Source organism: Cryptosporidium muris, genomic scaffold (genome assembly GCF_000006515.1).
Source record: "Cryptosporidium muris RN66 scf_1106632354001 genomic scaffold, whole genome shotgun sequence".
Classification (NCBI taxonomy): domain Eukaryota; phylum Apicomplexa; class Conoidasida; order Eucoccidiorida; family Cryptosporidiidae; genus Cryptosporidium; species Cryptosporidium muris.
The window spans coordinates 327,282-347,805 of NW_002196578.1; the positions used below are offsets into that span (position 1 = coordinate 327,282).

The 20,524-nt window shown below is 30.2% G+C and overlaps 9 protein-coding genes across 9 annotated transcripts, besides 11 other annotated features; 4 read left to right on the forward strand and 5 right to left on the reverse strand.

Annotated features, from left to right (window-relative positions):
* Positions 1–64: 64 nt before the first annotated feature.
* CMU_006520 (uncharacterized protein) lies at positions 65–1,573 on the reverse strand (the record flags this gene model as incomplete). The annotated part of the gene is made up of 1 exon (XM_002142042.1): positions 65–1,573. The coding sequence occupies one exon, from the start codon at positions 1,571–1,573 to the stop codon at positions 65–67; it is 1,509 nt and encodes a 502-aa protein (XP_002142078.1).
* A 606-nt stretch (positions 1,574–2,179) lies between these two features.
* On the reverse strand, positions 2,180–4,144 carry CMU_006530 (heat shock protein 70, putative; the record flags this gene model as incomplete). The annotated part of the gene is made up of 1 exon (XM_002142043.1): positions 2,180–4,144. One exon carries the CDS (start codon positions 4,142–4,144, stop codon positions 2,180–2,182), a length of 1,965 nt encoding a protein of 654 aa, XP_002142079.1.
* Positions 4,145–4,588: 444 nt separating this feature from the next.
* Positions 4,589–4,611: a sequence feature (AT_rich).
* A 146-nt stretch (positions 4,612–4,757) lies between these two features.
* On the reverse strand, positions 4,758–5,270 carry CMU_006540 (uncharacterized protein; the record flags this gene model as incomplete). The annotated part of the gene is made up of 2 exons (XM_002142044.1): positions 4,758–5,083; positions 5,183–5,270. The coding sequence occupies 2 exons, from the start codon at positions 5,268–5,270 to the stop codon at positions 4,758–4,760; spliced, it is 414 nt and encodes a 137-aa protein (XP_002142080.1).
* Positions 5,029–5,074: a sequence feature (AT_rich).
* Positions 5,271–5,413: 143 nt separating the features above from the next.
* Positions 5,414–5,445: a sequence feature (AT_rich).
* A 77-nt stretch (positions 5,446–5,522) lies between these two features.
* CMU_006550 (uncharacterized protein) lies at positions 5,523–6,647 on the forward strand (the record flags this gene model as incomplete). Its single annotated transcript, XM_002142045.1, has 1 exon — positions 5,523–6,647. One exon carries the CDS (start codon positions 5,523–5,525, stop codon positions 6,645–6,647), a length of 1,125 nt encoding a protein of 374 aa, XP_002142081.1.
* Positions 6,648–6,743: 96 nt separating this feature from the next.
* Positions 6,744–8,753, forward strand: CMU_006560 (uncharacterized protein; the record flags this gene model as incomplete). Its single annotated transcript, XM_002142046.1, has 1 exon — positions 6,744–8,753. The coding sequence occupies one exon, from the start codon at positions 6,744–6,746 to the stop codon at positions 8,751–8,753; it is 2,010 nt and encodes a 669-aa protein (XP_002142082.1).
* Positions 8,218–8,264: a sequence feature (AT_rich).
* A 184-nt stretch (positions 8,754–8,937) lies between the features above and the next one.
* Positions 8,938–10,728, reverse strand: CMU_006570 (endomembrane protein 70, putative; the record flags this gene model as incomplete). The annotated part of the gene is made up of 1 exon (XM_002142047.1): positions 8,938–10,728. The coding sequence occupies one exon, from the start codon at positions 10,726–10,728 to the stop codon at positions 8,938–8,940; it is 1,791 nt and encodes a 596-aa protein (XP_002142083.1).
* A 479-nt stretch (positions 10,729–11,207) lies between these two features.
* Positions 11,208–11,253: a sequence feature (AT_rich).
* Positions 11,254–11,525: 272 nt separating this feature from the next.
* Positions 11,526–11,546: a sequence feature (AT_rich).
* A 178-nt stretch (positions 11,547–11,724) lies between these two features.
* CMU_006580 (60S ribosomal protein L18a, putative) lies at positions 11,725–12,279 on the forward strand (the record flags this gene model as incomplete). Its single annotated transcript, XM_002142048.1, has 1 exon — positions 11,725–12,279. The coding sequence occupies one exon, from the start codon at positions 11,725–11,727 to the stop codon at positions 12,277–12,279; it is 555 nt and encodes a 184-aa protein (XP_002142084.1).
* Positions 12,280–12,600: 321 nt separating this feature from the next.
* Positions 12,601–12,628: a sequence feature (AT_rich).
* A 105-nt stretch (positions 12,629–12,733) lies between these two features.
* Positions 12,734–12,755: a sequence feature (AT_rich).
* A 117-nt stretch (positions 12,756–12,872) lies between these two features.
* Positions 12,873–12,929: a sequence feature (AT_rich).
* A 778-nt stretch (positions 12,930–13,707) lies between these two features.
* Positions 13,708–13,728: a sequence feature (AT_rich).
* A 260-nt stretch (positions 13,729–13,988) lies between these two features.
* On the forward strand, positions 13,989–15,296 carry CMU_006590 (uncharacterized protein; the record flags this gene model as incomplete). The annotated part of the gene is made up of 1 exon (XM_002142049.1): positions 13,989–15,296. The coding sequence occupies one exon, from the start codon at positions 13,989–13,991 to the stop codon at positions 15,294–15,296; it is 1,308 nt and encodes a 435-aa protein (XP_002142085.1).
* Positions 14,785–14,813: a sequence feature (AT_rich).
* A 228-nt stretch (positions 15,297–15,524) lies between the features above and the next one.
* CMU_006600 (LCCL domain-containing protein) lies at positions 15,525–20,459 on the reverse strand (the record flags this gene model as incomplete). Its single annotated transcript, XM_002142050.1, has 1 exon — positions 15,525–20,459. The coding sequence occupies one exon, from the start codon at positions 20,457–20,459 to the stop codon at positions 15,525–15,527; it is 4,935 nt and encodes a 1,644-aa protein (XP_002142086.1).
* Between the last annotated feature and the right edge of the window lie 65 nt (positions 20,460–20,524).

A 20,524-nucleotide genomic window follows, 5' to 3' on the forward strand; every position in this document is an offset into this window, starting at 1 on the left:
ATGAGTAAATCAGGTTTTGCCGCCATAAATGACGTAATACATGTGTACCTATAAATAAAACTGATTATATCGAGGAATATTTCATTAAATGTTTTGTATCTGATTTAATACGATTTATAATGGGTACCCTGTAATTTATGTTGAATGTTTGATTATTTATTAATGGAGAACTTGGCATTGTGATTTTATCAACCCTGTAGCTTGGAGGTGTTTGGTATAATTTCCTTGCATGTATTGAATGATTATAAATATCCATAGGATCTTCTTGTGTCAAAATTGTTGTAGAAGATTCCTTACGCTCTGCGTTAGCATTAATAGTTTCATATGTACTACTACGGGAGTAGCAAGTATCACTTTCATATGAAGATGTCTCATTGCTTAAAGGAATGATATGATCTATATATTTATCTACATCTGGTGGTCTCATATGGATTTTAGTCTTTCTTTCAGGGCTTTTATGATTAATATTATTGTCAGTATCCTGTATTTTGTTTTTAAGTGGGTTATTTAGCTGTTTGTTTACATCTTGTCTAATATATTGTTGAATAGCCATAAAAGCTTGGTTAGAAAATTCTTTGGGACCTCTAGGAATCATTTCCAAAACGAATGGAGGTGAAGTTAGACCTTTTATATCAACATTTATAAATAATCTAAGAGATTCAATAGCTTTAGGTATTTTTTCACAATTAAAAATTTTATAGAAAAAAATTACAATTGAAGCTTTTACAAATTTCGGTCTTTCTGAGTTGTGATTCCCTGGAATAATCATCAGCATTTTATCTCCACCATAACTATCATGTAAAGTTTTGGAATGGCTAGGAGCTATGAAGTTGTCATTAGTTCCAGCTATAAATAAACTTGGAACCTTACTTTGTTTAACATATTTTATTGGGGCCATATCATCAATATTAGCTTTTGCTTTTTCCATAATGGTTGTTTGAATAAAGGATAGAGCTGAGTCTACTAAGAAATTTGGAAGTAGAGGAACATATAGGTGGACAAGTTCGTGACATAATTGTCGTAGACTACTAAAGCTTGAATCAACAACAATACCTTTTAAAAAGTCAGATTTCTCAGTACTTCCATACATCAAGGCAGTAGCAGCTCCCATAGATCTACCCCAAATTCCAACACCGCTACAACGATTAGATTTCCAGAGATAGTCTATAAGTGTAGCTAAATCATCCTTTTCATAATATCCTAAGCTTATGTATTCTCCTTCTGATAAGCCTGATCCACTTAAATCTACTGTCAATACAGTAATAGATAAAGGTAATATCAAAGGAATATATGGTATTGCCTCTCGTCGTGAACTACAATTACCATGTAAATAAATTACACAAGGGAGTTTGATCATAGCTCTTTCACTTTCTATAGGTTCAAAATGGCTACAGTGGAGAAGCTGGTGCCTATTATTTCTTAAAGTAAAATCTGTACGTTTAAATTTAGATCTTCCTATTGCAAATCTAATTGGCCCAAGATCTCGTATATTATATTTATCCCTAGGGGGACGTATAATTGCTTTCCATAATTCATTATATTGTGATGATACGCTGCAGAGAAGAGAGGCCATACTTCTAGTGTTAGTTTGAGAAATTAGTATTAGGCTTGAGTTACCCCCAAAACTAAATATCTTATATATATGGGGCCTTAACTAGCCCAATTAATTCTAAAACAGTCTCAATTCCCCAGTTCTTTACTGCTACAATAGCAGAAAATTAAGTTTCTCTATTTAGGTGAAGGTCCTCACACCCCTTTATGCACCGCAGCAGGCGGGCCGTAGCGTCTCACACACAAGACCCGGGTAGAACATACTACTGGCTACTATTAGCCAGCCTCTAGTAAAAAACAAAGAATAGAAATTTTGTGAGATAGAAAATAAAAGATGTAGATACATCTCTAACACAAAGCATACTAAACAACCTTAAGTGAATTGACTAGATGTCTATATTTAAATGTTGACTAACCAAATAGATCAGATCAGTTCCACACACTTGGAGACATAAAGCCTGCAAAAGTATTCCTGTCTACTAAGAAGTCAACTACACTTAAATATTTACCCTCTTGAAGCTCAGATACTAGAACTGGTAGTTCTTAAATTTATATTATTGATGTATGTATCCAATTAGATTACTTAGAAATTCATAAAAGAAGATACTAAACAAGTATCCAGACATCTTTAAAGTTCATCATGTCCAGTGTATTCATCACCTTCTGGAGATCCAGGTCCAGCTTTTCCATAGACAGTAGCAATAATTGGATTGCAAATACCTTCCACTTCCTTCAACTTATCTTTGTAATCCTGTGCATCAGCCTCAGGGTTACTATTAAGGAATTCCTCAGCATCCTTAAGAGCTTCCTTTATCTTTTCTTTGTCATCTTCCTCTAATTTTTGAGCCAATTTATCCTTATCATCAATACTAGTTCTCATAGAATGTATATATCCCTCTAAAGCATTCTTAGCATCAACTCTTTCACGTATTAATCTGTCCTCCTCAGCAAATTGCTCAGCTTCTTTAATCATACGTTCAATATCCTCTTGAGATAGACGACCTTTATCATTAGTGATAGTAATCTTCTCAGATTTCCCAGTACCCTTATCTTCAGCACTGACTTGAAGAATACCATCAGTATCAATCTCAAAAGTAACTTCTATCTGAGGGACACCTCTAGGAGCTGGGGGAATTCCAGTTAATTCAAATTTCCCAAGTAAATTATTATCTTTTGTCATGGAGCGTTCACCTTCAAAAACTTGTATTAAGACTGCGGGTTGATTATCTTGAGAAGTACTGAAAATTTGACCCTTTTTAGTAGGAACAACTGTATTTCTAGGAATAAGTTTTGTCATAACTCCTCCAACTGTCTCAATACCTAAGGTTAAAGGAGTTACATCTAACAACAATAAGTCCTTACCACCTTCACCAGCAAGAATACCAGCTTGAACAGCAGCACCATAAGCTACAGCCTCATCAGGATTAATTCCTCTATTTGGTTCCTTCCCATCAAAGAAATCCTTAATTAAAGATTGGATTTTAGGAATACGAGTAGAACCACCAACTAAGACAATCTCATGTACATCAGATTTCTTCATATCTGCATCTTTCAAAACCTTCTTAACAGGTTCCATAGTTTGTCTAAATAAGTCTGCATTTAATTCCTCAAACTTAGCACGAGTTAATGTTTCAGATAAATCTACACCATCCATCAAACCCTCAATTTCAACCTTAACCTGTGGTGCTGAAGATAAAGCTCTTTTAGATCTCTCAACTTCTCTTCGAAGTTTCTGTAAAGCTCTCTTATCTGTCTTAATATCCTTATTTGTTTTACTCCTGATTATCTTAATAAAGTGATCCATTACACGTTGATCAAAATCTTCACCTCCTAAATGAGTATCACCACTAGTTGCAACAACTTCAAATACTCCATTATCAATAGTTAAGAGAGAAACATCAAATGTACCACCACCCAAATCATAAACCAAAATAGTCTTCTCACTCTTCTTATCTAAACCAAAAGCTATAGCTGCAGCTGTAGGCTCATTAATTATACGGATAACATTTAGACCTGCAATAGCTCCTGCATCTTTTGTAGCTTGTCTCTGAGCATCATTAAAGTATGCTGGAACAGTAACAACAGCATGTTTAACTTCCTTTCCAAGATAAGCTTCAGCAATCTCCTTCATTTTAGTTAATACCATAGCAGAAACCTCTTCAGGAGCAAGTTGTTTCGTCTCATTCTTAACAGTAACTTTAATGTAAGGTTTGCCATTCTTATTAATAATATCATAAGGTAAAAGAACTTTGTCCTTTTGAATAGAGTCGTCTGTAAAACGACGTCCAATAAGTCTCTTTACATCAAATAGAGTCTGAGATGGATTAATTGTAGCTTGATTTTTAGCAGCTTCTCCAATAAGTCTTTCATCTTCTGTAAATGAGACGTATGATGGAGTTATCCTATTACCTTGATCATTTGGTATTATTTCGACTCTTCCATTTTTATAGATAGCAACACATGAATAAGTAGTACCAAGATCAATACCAATAACTGGGCCTTCAAATTTCTTTTGATCAGACTTGTTGTCGGCAAGGCATACTAAAGCTAAACATGGAAGTAATACCAGAATTATTCTTAAGAAACTCTTCATTAGTACACAATTCACTAACAAAAAATAAAACCTTTGTCTTAATATTTCTAATACTATTCACTATTAGATTTTTGCAGTTAAACTTCCATTCCTTTAATTATACTTTTGAGGGGAAGAGAGGGGGGGGGTTCAAAGTTTTGAATATAAATTGAAATAACACATATTCATATAGTATCTATATATAGTGCAGTACACAATACATTACATTAGTAATATCCACTAGAACTTTGCACTCTATGATAATAGACATAGGTACTACGTTTATATGTTTTTATATCCCCACGATACCACACTTCAATTATAATTCCACTATAGCGCTTATACGGAGACAGTATATCTCCGTTTTAAATATATTTCCTAGAATTTAAGAATCAATTTTAATATTGCTAGGAGTAGAAAGTGGATAACTACTAGATTATTACAGGAAATTCCGCAGTTTCTTTCATTTTTTAAAATATTTATAATTACACAATAACCCTATTACTTAACATATTTGGCACACAGAACTTTAATAGACTTTGTATGGAAGGGAAAGAAAAGTAGATATTTAAAGAACTTAGTTAATTCTTCAAATTGTGGAACTTGTGGATTAGATTATTATTATTGTGATATTTTACTTCTTTGGAATCTTGTCTGTATAGTTATTCTGTTTATTCAGACTTTCTATCTGTTGTTGCAGTTGATAGATAGTTTTATGCATATTTTGAATTTTTGATTCCTTCTCATTTACTAATTCAGTAAGTTTCTTGATTTTTATTCTTAGTGACTCTATTGAATCATCTGATTCTGTTTTATTTTTGTAAGATTCGATCAATTTATCTTGTAGTTCAGAGAGCTTTACCTGAAGACTATGAAGATTATGGTTTCTTTTCCCATTCACTTCCAAATATATTTTTTTATCAACTAAATTACTTTTAAATATATTTAATAGTTCCAGATCTAATATTTTTAATAAGCAACAATATTTTAATAGTATTAAAATGACTTCTAAGAGTTACAACTACAATCCCTCAAAGGATTACTTAAATATGAACTTACAGGAGTCATAAAGAGCAAGAATATCTGGTCTTTGGAGCTGATTTCTATAATCTATTAATTTGCTAATTTCTTCTCTCCAGTTTTCCATTCAAGCTTGTATATAAGAAAGTAGGGATAAGGGGTTTTTTAGGGTTCTGCATGACTTTTTTAGGCGGGTATTTTTGCACATTTTTTTTTAGTTTGTAATATTAAATAGAATTAGTAAAAAAGGACTTAAATTAACATTTTGGGTAATATTTAATATCTAATTTATTAAATTATTACATACAAATTTACTTATGATTATAATTACTAAGATAAGGGGATAGTCACTTATTATATTTAAGGATTTTAGGCAAGGATGGCTCCAAATTTATCTAGTATACGGCCAATCTCCGAGTCTAATGAATCTGAACATATGAATTCGACTAGTATAAATAAAATACTAGCAAATGTTCAGGGTTATTATAGTGGTGATTATGATTGGAATGATTTTTATGGTGAAGATGATGAATTTTCACTTGATGGAGCTGGGGATGATGATAACAATTTTGACTCAAGTACTATTTTACATTCAAATTATGTAACATTAGATAGTACACTGCAAGATCGTTTGAAGCATTTTCAAACTCAGAGTTATGCAAATAATGAGTCAAATGTAGGTGATATTAGATTTAGACAGAGAATAAGACGCAGAAGATTAAGAGATAAAAGTAATGAAGATAATATTCCTGATACTCTCCATGATGAGATTGTTGAACAGATAAATCGTGATGTAAATGGACCATTAATTAGTCAGGAAGAAATAGCTGAAATTAGAGATAGTATCTCTAAACCTAGAGGAGAATATATACCTGATGATATACTTATGGGATATCATACAGCTTGGGATATTGGGAAAAGGGGTTGTGTGGCTGTTAAATTAGTAGGTAATTGGGATTCACATATTTCACCAAATAAAGTTCGTTTTTTTATTATGGATGGTACTGATCCAATAGCATTTTTGACTTATTATACAAAAAGTGATTTGAAAGTTAGCCGTGGTGAGAAATCAGAAAAGAAAGGGATAATTTTTGCAAAGGATTTAAAAAATGGCTATTGGGATTATGGAAAGGCTAAAATAGTATTTAGAAGAAGTAATAAAGGTGGACAAACGACAATACTTGAAAATATACCTAGTCTTTTCTTAGATGCAATGTTAGTTTGTTTAAGAGAAATTGAAGTGCATAAGAGAATTGAGAAATTAAAGAAACAGAGAAGAAATAAGAAGAATGGGAATGACAAAATAATTAGTAGGAGATCAATTGATCAAAATATATTAAGTTTAAATTCAGAACTAATTAATAGTGATATATCAAGTAATTCAAATAAAGAAAGTGCCGTACCTATGGGTAACATTTTATCAGGTCATAGACAATCTATTACAAGATTAGTAGCACCTAATTTACATTGGAATACAAATACAGATATAAAAAAGTTGCCTTAGCCGCTTTAAGTATTGTATCATGCATTATTGATATAACCCCCCTTATTCTCATTGTATATTCTTTTATAACACTTTGTATTTTAGTTAATATTTTTGATGGGAAGCTCAAATTCTAGATCATTTGGTGGATTTCGAATATGTAATATAAATAAAGTTGGAATAGGTCAGATAATTGGATTGGAATTATATTTCGATTATATTGTTGGAATTAATAGAATTCCTTTAATAGATTATTCTGATGCCTCACATGATTACTTTATTAGGAGACTGCATGCTTTAGGTAAAGTTCCTATTGAATTAAATGTATATAATGTGTTATCTGCCCAGGTACGTACAATTTTAATTAGTCCTAATAATGGGAATTGTGAAGATGATAAACTAGATACTGTAGAAGTGCCGCCTACTACTCTGGCGCCACTTATTGAAAATACATGCATGCATGTTAAAAAGTTTGAATTTCTACAAGATACAAAGGATAAAACAAATAGTTTAGGGATTAGTGTTCATTGGGAAGAGGTGATATGTAGAGGGATTCGTGTATTAGATGTTCATGAATCATCTCCCGCTAGTATATCAGGTTTACAACCTAACTGTGACTATATTGTTGGCAGTTCAGATATACGCCGTCCTTTTTATTCTATTGATGACTTTTTAGCGTTTATTAAGTCAAATATTCATTCTGAGGTGCATTTGCATGTATATAATTCAGATATTGAGAAAATAAGGGATATAAAGGTATGCCCTAATTCTGACTGGGGTGGTATTGGTGTCTTAGGATGTAGTGTAGTGTCTGGATTTCTCTGTAATATCCCTTTAAGGAAAATGGAAATATCAAATAAAGTGGATTTGAAAATATTAAGAAGTGAAGTTGAGTATATTGAAGCTTATGAGATTGAAGGTGGTTTTGGATATCGTATAGCTGAGGATATCTATAATAATAATAATAATAACCTAGGAGTATTTGAGGAGAAATCATTAGATGAACTTAAAGAAAAAGAAATTTCATTAAGTAATATAAAGTCTAAACGTGAAGTAATTGAAGATATTATATTAGAGGAACATACTAGTGGAGAGTGTATAAATAGTTTTGAGACAGATAATGATGTAAACATTCAATCAGATAATACAATACACCTTTTAGAAAAAAATACTGATCCCAGAAATGAGGATATATATAGGAAATTTAATCGAGATATTATAATAGGAGTTGATGAAGATGGTGCTGATAGTAATTATAAAAAAAGTAATTCTGCAGAATTTGAAAGTACATTTTTATCTCAAGATTTAGTATCTAAACAATTGCCAGATATCCTACATAATTGTGAAGTTATACCATCTAATACAGTTAGCATAGAAGAAAATTCTATATCTCGAGAATTAGAGTCAAGCCAGATAACCAGAATTGAATCTATTGAATTAGAAGATGGAAAGAATGAAGATTCATTTAATGAAGCTCAAACATTATATACTCAGAAAACTTACAATAATTTATCTGGATATTCAAATATTAAACAGGATAAATTTATAAATGATCTCAATTCAAATGAAGCTATAAAAGATATTAGTAAAGATTTTAATAATAATTTTTTTATAAATTCAAATATTTCTAATAAATTAGATATGATAACAAATTCTCTTAATCCTAAATTTCTAGAAGACATATCAGCTAATACTGATATTGAAAATAATCATATAGAAGAACAAGACACCTCTAAAACGTGCATGAAGGTAGATATAAGCCCTGATAATAAGTCATTTGAGCAAAGTCCAATAAAGGGTGCAGTTGAGAAATCATTAATTGAGGATATCAATTGTAACATTAAAGATATACCCACTATAAATGATGCGGTTGAAATAGTTACAGATAGAGTTTATCAAGAGACTCCTGCTTCTACAAATCTAAAGAATGAATCTATATATTTATGTAATAATCAAGAAACTGAAGAATTGTCTCAAAAAAATATAAATGAGCATGACTCTCTTGATAAATCTAGTAGTTCACAGGAAGACATGAAACCAAAGAGAACCGCACTCCAGATAATTGAGAAGTATCCACCACAACTTTCCTATATACCCCCAGGATATATTAAAAAAAATCAAATTTAGATTATTCAGACCTATCTAGACATATTTGTTTTGAGATTTTTAAATTAAGTAGTTTCAATCTAACTAAAAACACTTATTTTTGAAGTTCCAACTAGTAATTTGCACCACTTATAAAGATTCCTAAAGTTCACTAAATAATTATATATATAAGAGATTTCAAAAGGATATTTCGTCAAAACTTTGTTTAGTCAGACTTTATTCGTTTATAGATGTTATATATGAATAAATAGGATGATATAAAGGTGATACTTGCAGTGCAAAGAGCTAGAGTAAAGGTAGTCATGAGGCTTGATAGGATAAACAAGTGAAATTGTACAGACCCAAATATTTTGTTTGCATAATCCAAATAATAATATAAGCATAAAAATAGAAAATATAAACAAGGAGAAGCTCCAGAAAAATAAGAAAACCACCACCATTTGTAATTTTCTAAATTGAGGTGCATATATAAAGAAATAAGTGATGATATAGTTCCCACAGCTAATAATAAGACAATGCTTATATATAAGAGGCTAGTATTGTAATAATGAAATGGTGTATAATGCCAAAAAGCTGTAAATATATAATGTAACTCAATGTATATAGCAGAAAAGGGGATAACTCCAGAGACAAGTATATGAAATTTTGAAGAATTCCACCACTTTTGTTTAGGAATTTGTCTGGGTAGTCTGTTAGTTTTACAAGGAAATTTAAATGATTTCTGGGCCTTGTTCTTACCAAAAGATGCTCCAATTAAACATAAAGGAAATGATATGAATACAGTTGAAAATATAAATGTTTTGAGAATTGCAAAGATAAAAGAGATTTCTTGTAAAGTAATTATATTTATCATCCAATAAGTAGTGAATAATGGGATTGGATATATTAAAGTGGTCAAAATCATATTTAATTTCCATTTCTTCCCCTCCATAGAGGAGTATATAAAAGATGATACATAACCAGATATGAACGAGCAAATTGAGTATAAATATACAAATGTTTTAAAAGTTGGAGAATACTTCCTATTGTAACTTAATAATGACAAATTTTTCGTAATACCAACAACTAAAATTACTACTAAAATCTGGATCCCAGACCCAATACAAGATGATAATACCATCCTATATTTAGGTGGTCTAAATATATCTCCATGTAACAATTTCCAACCCTTCATTTCAATTGGGTCATCATCTAAAGAAATATTCATATCATCATCTCCTATAGGAAAATAACGCGAAAAGTCAGATTTTAAAACTTGCATAAATATTAATATTAGCATGGTTAGAATTAGAATAACCAAAATCATACTATTAAATATACCCAACCACCTAACATTTGATATACTCATAGTCTTCTGAATCTTATTATAATCTAAATTATTGTTATATTCACTGTTCATACTCACATCAATCCATTGAATGCTATAATACATATTTAAAGGTATTGGATTAATATTTGGAGATCCTAGGATCTCATCTAGATCTAAAGTGTGGATCTTCTTAGTTGACATATCAATTGATACAATTGAATTACCTTTATATCCTAACTTTATATCATATCCATTAATTAATATTGAATGGTTATTGTTAGGATCTTGAATTCCTAAAGGCTTAGCTACTGCCATGTCATCTATAATCATTTCAAATATAACACGATCAGAAATAGCACTTTTTAAACGGATTACATCATCATATGCAATATATCGCGTACAAATTGTCTGATCTGTTTGATTTTGTAAGAAATATATTGGAATATCTATTAGTTCATCTCCTCTTAGTATTTGACTAAGAGATAAGGAAAATAAATCCTTATTGCTACTGCATAAAGGTAGTTTATTATAAAACGAAAAAATAGGGCCCACTACATTATTATAAGTCCAAATACGGTTCATATTCAAAGTTACCAAATCTCCAGCTTGATAAGCTTGGGTAACATAGAGTAATAGAAAGTATATTACTATCCAATTCAAAAGACTCCTGCCTAAAATAATTTTCATACTTCTATTTATGTTTTTTATATCTGTTCTAATTTACTATAGGAATTCTTAATTCTTATTGGATGTTTTATATTGTCCTTACTTTTCTTTTTATAGTGGGGTTCCTATTAATATAGAATAATATTGCGCCATAAATTATTATATGGCGCTTGTATTAGTAATACTATAACACTACAGCACTACAGAATTACAGTACTATACTACTGCAGTACTGCAGTACTGCTTTATAATTTAAAAGATTCTCACCATTTTATAAATCAGTCTAAATTTAATAATTCCTTTAAAAATAAACGAATAAATCTTATAAGTTTATAAATAGTGTTAAAATACATGGATTTTATTTTATTAATAAGTACTTAGATGGTCTTGATACCTATAATATATTATAGGTAACTGGTACAATTATTGTAACTATATACTAATTCTAAAAGCATAGATTCAGATATAAATTTACATTATTTAGTGGTTCCAAGTACTAGAAAAAATTAAATTATTTGTTAATATTATATAATTTATAATAATTTACCCAAAAAATAGCTAACAACAATAAATATAGTCTAATTGATCTTAGTAAGGTTTAATGAGTAACTCATTAAGTCTATATAGAAATATATCTGACTAAATACCTCAAATAATATAATAAAAGTACTAAAAAATTTTGATTTTCTCCAAAATTTACTATTTAAAAAAAAAAAGTTGACGTAATCCTTTACATGCAATGTTATTAAAAAGAAACTTTGGTCTCTAATTTAGCGTTAATTAGGCGCTCAATAATATTAATATTGAGACGAGACAAGTATATATATATTATTATATTAGTGGGAATATCTTGGTTATACTATAATATTATTTATAGTCTGCTTATAGCAATAGTAAGACACGACAGTATTTGTTTTTATGAAAAAAGCTAAGTATTTACAAGACAAGGAGAGGGAATAACAAAATTACAGAATTTTCTACTTATATATTAATTTTGTATTTCTGAAGAGATAGAAGATGACTGTAGTAGATCCATCATTACAAATGAAAATTAATCAATATATGGTTGTTGGACGTGGGAGACCAACCGAACTAAATCCACATCCTCAAGTATATCGTCTATGTATTTTTGCTCCAAATGAAGTAGTAGCTAAGAGTAGATTTTTTCATTTTATGTCAAAGCTCAATAAAGTAAAGAAGTCTAATGGCGAAATATTATCTGTAACTCAGATCTTTGAGAAACGACCAACTTATGCTAAGAATTTTGCTATTTTGCTACAATATAGAAGCCGTACGAATATTGTATATATGTATAAGGAATACAGAGATGTCAGTAAGATTGGAGCTGTTAGTCAGATGTATGAGGAGTTAGCTGGTTCTCATCGTGCAAGACGTAGTAATATTCAAATTATTCGTGTTTGTCAGATTGAAGGCAAATTAGCTAAGAGACCAAAGACAACTCAATTCCTTAATTCTAAACTCAAGTTCCCAGCTATTAGAAGACTTCCCATTGCTCCGAAGTCTCTACGTTCAGTATTTGCTGCTTCCAGACCTACTACATTTCAACAATAGGCTAGATATTAGAACTACTATTTTTGAATTACTTCTATTAGTATGACTGCAAATATCTCTTCATATTTCTAGAACTTTAAGTTTATTTATTTTTTTACATCTTCAGAATTATTTTCCTTTTTTACTTTATAGTTTACTAATAAGAAATAAGATTTGGTTTCATACTTTTAGTTAAATGTTTTATATTGCAAATCTTGATGTAATCTTACTACAGAGTTGTGCGACTTATTTTCTTGATACTTTGGAAATATCTAATTACTTAAAATTAGTGATCAAAATATATATCTTATTTTTTTTTTTGTATATCATTACCTGAATTAGAATATATTTTTCATTTTTAATTTTTTTTCCTTACAAGTTGTTTCTATATTAGCACAAAGTACTAAATTTATTTATTATTATTCACAAATAGATCAATAAATTCCTGTATGGAATATGAAGATATTTTTGTATCTTAATATATAATATATATAATTCATAACTATGTGATTTTTCTGGTGTATTACTAGAAGTTAAATCTCTAGTATCTTAAAAATATATACACATTTGAACTTTTTTTTATATTTCATAATATTTACCTTCATATTATTAGGAAAATATTAAATTATATTTATATTTATTAAATTAATTTAGAAATATAATGTAATATTGATTTAAGTTTTAAGTATGAATGGAACAAATCTAAAAATGAGATCCGGTACCTTAATGCATAAAATATTGGTATATGAATGCATATAAGGTATATTGAATTTCCATGGAGAGTTATTTAAGACATAATATTATGACAAGGATATTTTAGTATTTAGTACTTTTGGTAAATTATAATATAAATGCTTGTAATAAATGATAGAAAATAGGTACAATTTATACTTTTTATCCTAAGGACGTTCAAATATTTGTACATAATTAAGTAATGAGATCTAGTTTTCGGTGTAAAAAGTAGTATTGAGTTATTAAAATAGTACTTATAGTTACTATTACTTACATTTTAAAGTAAATTATACTGTATATCAAGATATATGTCAAACTTTAAATTATAAAAGTCTTTAATAGAATGTTACTAGTTATAAGTGATAAACTAATATTACTGTCTAATATTAGGTATTCAAATATTACTTATAATCATTTAATATATCGTAATTCAGTAATATTTATTTAATGACTTTATAAAGAAAAGTATGAACTAAAGTTCAATGTAGTATGTGATGTTTATATTAGCTATTAAACACATTACCAAGTCTTTGAGATATCTTCAATTAATAGTAAAGTAATAATTATTCATTTAAAGAAGACAAATTATATAAATACATATAATAAATCTATTTAGCAAGTTCTAGTGTGAAGTATTATATTAGATCTAAAAGTTATTAGTATCAGGTATAAAGGTAATTTGGTATATATTATTGTCTCAATAAAATATAAAGGTGCAAATATTTAAAATTTTTAAATGATAGTACAATTCCTGTCTCCAGTATAATAGCTTTAGTTTAAAATAGTTTTTGTGTAATTATTAGCAGTATTCTAAATGTATTTGAAAAAATCAATAGTGTTAAAAATACATGTTACATCATACCGCACGCGGTAAATGTGAATTTTATTAGAGAATTTTGTGATTTTACTCTTCTTTAAAGGAAAAATTAAGAACTTAGGGAATTATGTAATCACTACTTTCTATTATTTTATAGTAATATATTGGAATCCAGAGATCTATGGATATAGATAAACTTGGTGATAAACTATCCTATACTCTTACAAATTGGGAAGTTCATAATGGGGATTGCCTAAGCAAAACTCCTAATAGGAAAGGAAATAAAGTTATAAATAACTTTAAAATTAATATAGATACCCGAAGTGTAGAAGATAAACTGTCATCTTTAATTAATAAGCATTTAAATGATGCACAAAAAGCTCTTGAAAATATAAGGATACAGCATGAGAATGAATTAAGGAAGCAGGAAGAACTAAGGATTTCTCAAGAAAAAAAACTTCTAGAAGACGAAAAGAGACGTATTGAAGAAGAAGAAATACGTATCAAGAATGAAAAAAAGTTTTTTGAAGATATGAAAAGAAATGAAGCACAGAAGCAAATAGAGAAGACTACTGAGAATAATATAGTAACAAATACTCAGGATACATTAAATATTGAAGACCCTAAGAATAAATGTATAGTTAATCAAACTGAGGAGAGGAGGTTTGTGGAGATGTTAGAGAATTATGAGAAATCAAAGGAATATTTAGAAATCATGAATAGTACTGATAAAGATATTAAAAACACAAGAATAAATATAAAAAAGACAATTCAGTTATCTATAAATCAAATTTCCTCAACTCAGAAACAAGTTTTGCTCTCTTCTAACAGAATTATTGAGCTATTATCTAGCTTAAAAAATATGAAGCAGTCATATGATTATGCATTATATATGATAGCAAATTCCCTTATTAGTCAATGTTCTGGTCAAATCACAGCACATCCAGATTCTGTATGGAGTTATTCATATACTTACCTTAATATTTTAAAAATTCATAATAAAATAGATATGATGATGAATGGAATAATATATAGGAGTTGTCCAATATTACTATCTGGTGAATTAAAAGAGATGCAAAATGTGAATGAAACTGAGGAGGCACTTCTTCAAAGGATTAACTCTATTGTAAGGCTCTATCTCGCTATAAATATACAATGCAAAAATTATCATGTAATATGGCTATGGCTAGTTAAAATTTTAAATAAGAACCCATCTAAAGAAATACCGTCTATTTTAGTTACAGCATTGCAAATTATACCATTTTTCTTTATGCCAGTGTTTGGTATACAGTTTCGGAAATTACTTGATTATATACACAATTTCATTATTCCAAATATTAACCTTCTAATAGAAAATAATCCATATCCTATTAAGAGTTATTCACAGCAACTGGAGATGATCTTAAATGAACTGAGAGGGACTACTTCTATCCATGAACCACCAAGTGGATATATTTTGAAGGATAAAAATATTGATATTGAGTGTTAATTTAGTGACTTTTTTTTGATATTAATGACAGATTATTGAAAGGGATTAAAATGATCATAAATTCCAGAAGTTAAGCTAGCGGAATTTTTTTCTATTATTAAGTCAAGTTATTGTAAATATGTCAGAAATTTTACATTACTTTTATATAGTGAATTATATAGTGAATTTATTAATAAGAATGTGACTTCGATAATTTTAATACTTTAGCTGCCTGTATATTATTTTTCTTTAAAGTTGCACTGGGATATTCTTATAATCTAGTAGTATACATTGTAGGTAGCATTCAGCAAGCGAAGTTTCGTCAACCTCACTTTCTAATGGCTGTGTATTACAACACATGTAACACAAATCAACAAAGCATACAAATTGATTGGTCCATGTCTGTTGAGCTTCTATATTTGCTGCTGGAACCCTTTGACATTTTTCTGTATACAAATTAATTGATTCTTCACTATGACAAGTATCCAATGTTTTTAATATCGCTTTACTTTGTTCATATTCTGTATCTTGTTTGTGACAATCTTGTTTGCAACGTAATAATTCTGTGTAAGTTCTTTCCATACTATTTTCACAACAATATGAGCAGTAGTTAGCTTCACATTGATCATCTCCAAGTAGGCGTTCACAATCTTCTTTACGATCACGAGCATGAATTGCTGTGCAATTAGGTGATTTAGTATTTGATGAAAAGTCTATATTAGTTATACTTGAGTCTGATTGAGTTATATTCGTATTTTGGGCTTCTTCTAAAAATAGACCTGCAATAGCTGTCCCTATTGTCAGTGGTCTCAACTGAATAGACTGGAATGCTACACCAGGACATTTATATGTTGATAGACCTACGGAACCATCGTATAAACCTAGTGGGGACCCTGTATATAATAACTGAGTTTTACCATAATTGTTTGTACTAGCTAAAATGCTGGTTCCAAGAGTACCGAATTGTATTTCTATATTGTTCCATGTTCCTAACTGATAGCCAACAAGCATATTCATTGCCAATGTTCTAATGATACCATTTCCAATGACCCTTATTCTTGAATAATGTGATCCCATTTCGAAGATCATATAAGATGATGATGATTTATAGTGAATAATTCCACCAATGATACCATCAGGGCATTGTGGGAAGAATGAATATTCATATATGCCAGTATTACATTGGCGATTTCCACCTAAAATCGCATGAGTACCTATTTTATCACTACTAATACTATGTATATTACTTGTTTGTACCAAAGATCTAGTTTGCAAACCTCCAATATTTGATCGGAATTCCCAGTTTGAAGGACCATCATATGAATATTCTGGATCTATAAACATAAACTCATTATGAACCCCACCAAATGAGCCTGACTTATAATTGCTACAGACAGGTGCTGCTGGTGGATGTGAAGATAGTAATGAACCTAAGCTAGATGATTTTGTACATGGTTTTGCTTGTACATGGATATTGTCAAAATAAACTCCACCCTTAATTCCACTAGAAAAGAATCCAATAGATCCTGATAATATCCAATTATCATAAATATCGAAAACTTTGACTGGAGAGCTATACTTCTTTTCTTCATCAATTTGTGAGATTTCGGTACTGACCCAAATTTGTATTCTTGGTCCACTCAATAAAATCCTTACATGATGCCATGAACCAGAAATATATCCACCATCATACTTAGTTCCCAACAACTTTTTTTCACCATCTATAACTCTAATCAATCTTTTAAATCCACCGGATTTCTGTTGGCTAAACTCTAACAGATAGTACCTCTCAAAATTAATCATTCTGAAAGTAAGACCAATACTACCCTCATAGCTATCGATATAAATATCAGTGTTATAGTCAATGTCATAAAATTTCTTATATTTTAATCTTGCAAATGTACCAATAGCCAATTGCTTTGAAGAAGTTGGAGGACCAACAGGGCTTGTTTGTCCCAATAATCCACTTCTACCTCCCCCACCTATTGGTTCATATAAAATTCTCCAGTTTCCAACTCCTTCAGTAACCCCTGGGCTATCCCATTCTTCAAATAACTCTCCAAAGTGTATAAAGTTACTAATTGGCATATCGAAACTATTAAATCCAGTTTGTGTCGCTTTCAATTCCATCACTTCTTTAAGAAGATTTTCATGTTCTACTATAGTTTCTAATAGATTTTCCATATGATAATATAATATATTTGAGACTGTATGTAATTTTAGTAATATATTATCTGCAGCTAGTCTAGTATGATAGTCCACTATTTGAGTGGGTTTCAGTTTACTCCTTACTCTGGATACTAGTACTTGGCTTCTTCCAATTGTTTCCTTCATTGCAGAAGTATATGATATTCCTCCAATAATATTCATATATCTTTTTATTCTATTTATTGCCTCAAATGTATCTACAGCAGTTCCAAGCCCTAGTGGTAATATCATACTATCTGAATATGTCATATTTGTTGGGGGATCATTTTCTTGTTTTGACTCCAACTGAATGAATGATAGTAGCATTGATAAACTACTATTATATGGGCATAGACTTTCATATTTTGAAGTAACAAAGCTTTTTGACCACTTTTTTCCTAAATATGATATACTTGATACACCAAATCGTTTTGTTGCACCATACGAGTCTAATCCTTCAATTGGTGTTATCTGGAGTAAACCGGTGTTTCTATTTAAAGTATTAGCATGCATAGCAGAGATACATACGCTACTATCGTCCCTATATACATCTGTACCAATTACGACGCCATCAGATTCTGGATTACAAGTAGTTGGACATTTTACCAGTATTGAAGCCAGTAATGGTGCTTTGTTTAGAGCTAATATATCTGCAAAGCGACTATTACACTCTAAACTAATTGCATCATTTGCATATTGAAAATTGGTATTTGGGCTACACAAAACAATTTCTGGTTTGTTAGACTCAGAAACTGAGATAAACGACTGTATATGGGAATCAAGTTGCAAAAATTGTACTGCACAAGTTTCACCATGGTCACAACCATAGTCATGTGTAAGAGGAATAACTCTTCTATCTTTGTTAACTCCCATCATTTTTAGCATCAATTTAATACCTTTAATAGATTTTTTTTTATCTCTTAGCAATAAAGGTTTTAATCCAACTTGCGAGCAAACAGACATTACAGACCTCGCTGAATTTACATGTGTCTCTACAGGGTAAATAGTATTTCCTGTATCCATATCACAAAATACTCTTATTGGTTTAGTTGTACAAAATGGTTTGACATAGAAAAACCCACTTAAAACATAACCTTTCCTATCATTCTTTATTGCAACACAATCTTCAGCTGGAAATAGATAAGAATTACCAATTAATGGTTTGGTAAATTTATACTCCAGTGAATAATCATATATAAGTTTTTCAAGTTGTTCAGATAAAAGTCCTAATTTATTTACTTGCGTCTTTAATGTGACCTCTCTTCCACTAGCAGTACTTTTACATGTTTCTAGTTTCGGAAGCAATGTTGATATATGTCCTGAGAGTCCTTGTACTTCAATCAATCTTTTTTTGATAATTTCTCCCTGAGATTTAAGAGATAAACCAGGTGCATAATTTTCACCAACAACCGGTTGGGGGAATACCTTATCTCTACCATCCTGATGTTCCTTTGCAATATTGCAATCTTCTACAATACTTCTCATTGTGGTACTGAATATTCTGACTTGCTTAATCCCATATACACTTTTTTTATTAATTGAATTCCCTAGACTCAAAAGAGCAATCTTTACATATCTTGCTTTTCTTCCTTCAAGAGAATAACCAGTACTGCTTAATCCATTATTAGATATACTTATAACAGGAGTATAAGTAATATTATCACTACTGAGATCTATTGAAAACGCAGAAGCTGGGTACTTCCAGTCAATATAAATATCTTGTAGTTTTAAAACAACTCCCAGATCTAGTTTAAAGTAAACTTCTGATGATGAATTTTCTAGAATATCCTCTGAAAGCCAAAATGTTGAATCTTTGTTATCTACAGCCATTGAAGGACTATACTCTGGTTCTGTTTTTCTTATACTACTGGCACTAGCAGCTGCATTTAAAGCAACATTAATAATTCCCGTCTTATCACCTGGACTTGATAAACATAAATTTCCACCTCTCATCAGTCTTAATTGGTTATTTGGAAGCAGTTCAAATAGGCCTCTACCATCCATAGTATATGAGCACTCATCTAGTACTAGTGTACCTCCTGTTCCCACATTGTTATCCTTGAGTTGAATACACAACTTACTTATTGGATTAAATATTTGCCCTTTACTATTAAATCCAAAAATCTCTCTGCTATCACCAGATGCAATTGCTTCTATACAACTTCCTAGAACTAATTCGGCTCCTACTTTATGGATATTTCCATCCTCTATTTGCAGGCAATATTCTTCTGTCATAGTTGTTATACCACTTGTAAATTGAACAATCGGAGAACCGATTACTAGTAGCCCAGCAAAATTAATGCCAAAAAAATTAAAAATAGGTATTCTCATCCCTATTCTTACCTTTTGTATTTTTATTGGGTGCTCCTTGAAGTAAAGTTTTTGCTCCATTTCTTTAGATGCAAGCCTATTTTTAGTCCACCCAACAGCTTCTTGAAAGTTTGAACCATCTTTTGATACATCAATGCGTACTTCACCTGGAGTAGAAGCCCAATTAATTAAAATACCTGATACTAATGTTGGTTCTAGTAGAATACCAGTGAAATGAACAATATCATTCTTTATAGCATTACCATCCGATAGCCAATGTGTAACACCACGTTTAATACCATTTTCAGGTAAAAATATCTCAACACCATCACTACCCAATCTATGATAGTAATTATCAGCAATTGCATTATTGAGTGGTATAATAAATAATTCTCCTGACTTTAGTGGATTGTAAGCTTTGGATATTTTTGATGTAGATGCTGGGATTTTATTATTCAAATTACCCCCATTTGTTACATCAGCCTCAAATACTTTAACTTCATGTATCTTGGTCTCATTACTTAACTGTGAGTCAATTGTACTTGGTGAAGATTCTTCGTTATTTGGTACGAAATTTGTATTTGCTATAGTTGTATCTATATTTTGCTTTATAGATCCTACTCCACTAGAGTATAACCCAAACACCAATAATACGATTATAAATCCTTCAATTCCTACTTTCCACATTTTCAATATAATATTAAAATAGAAGGATAAAATTATTTGGAATTAGAAGACGTGGAGCCCGCAGT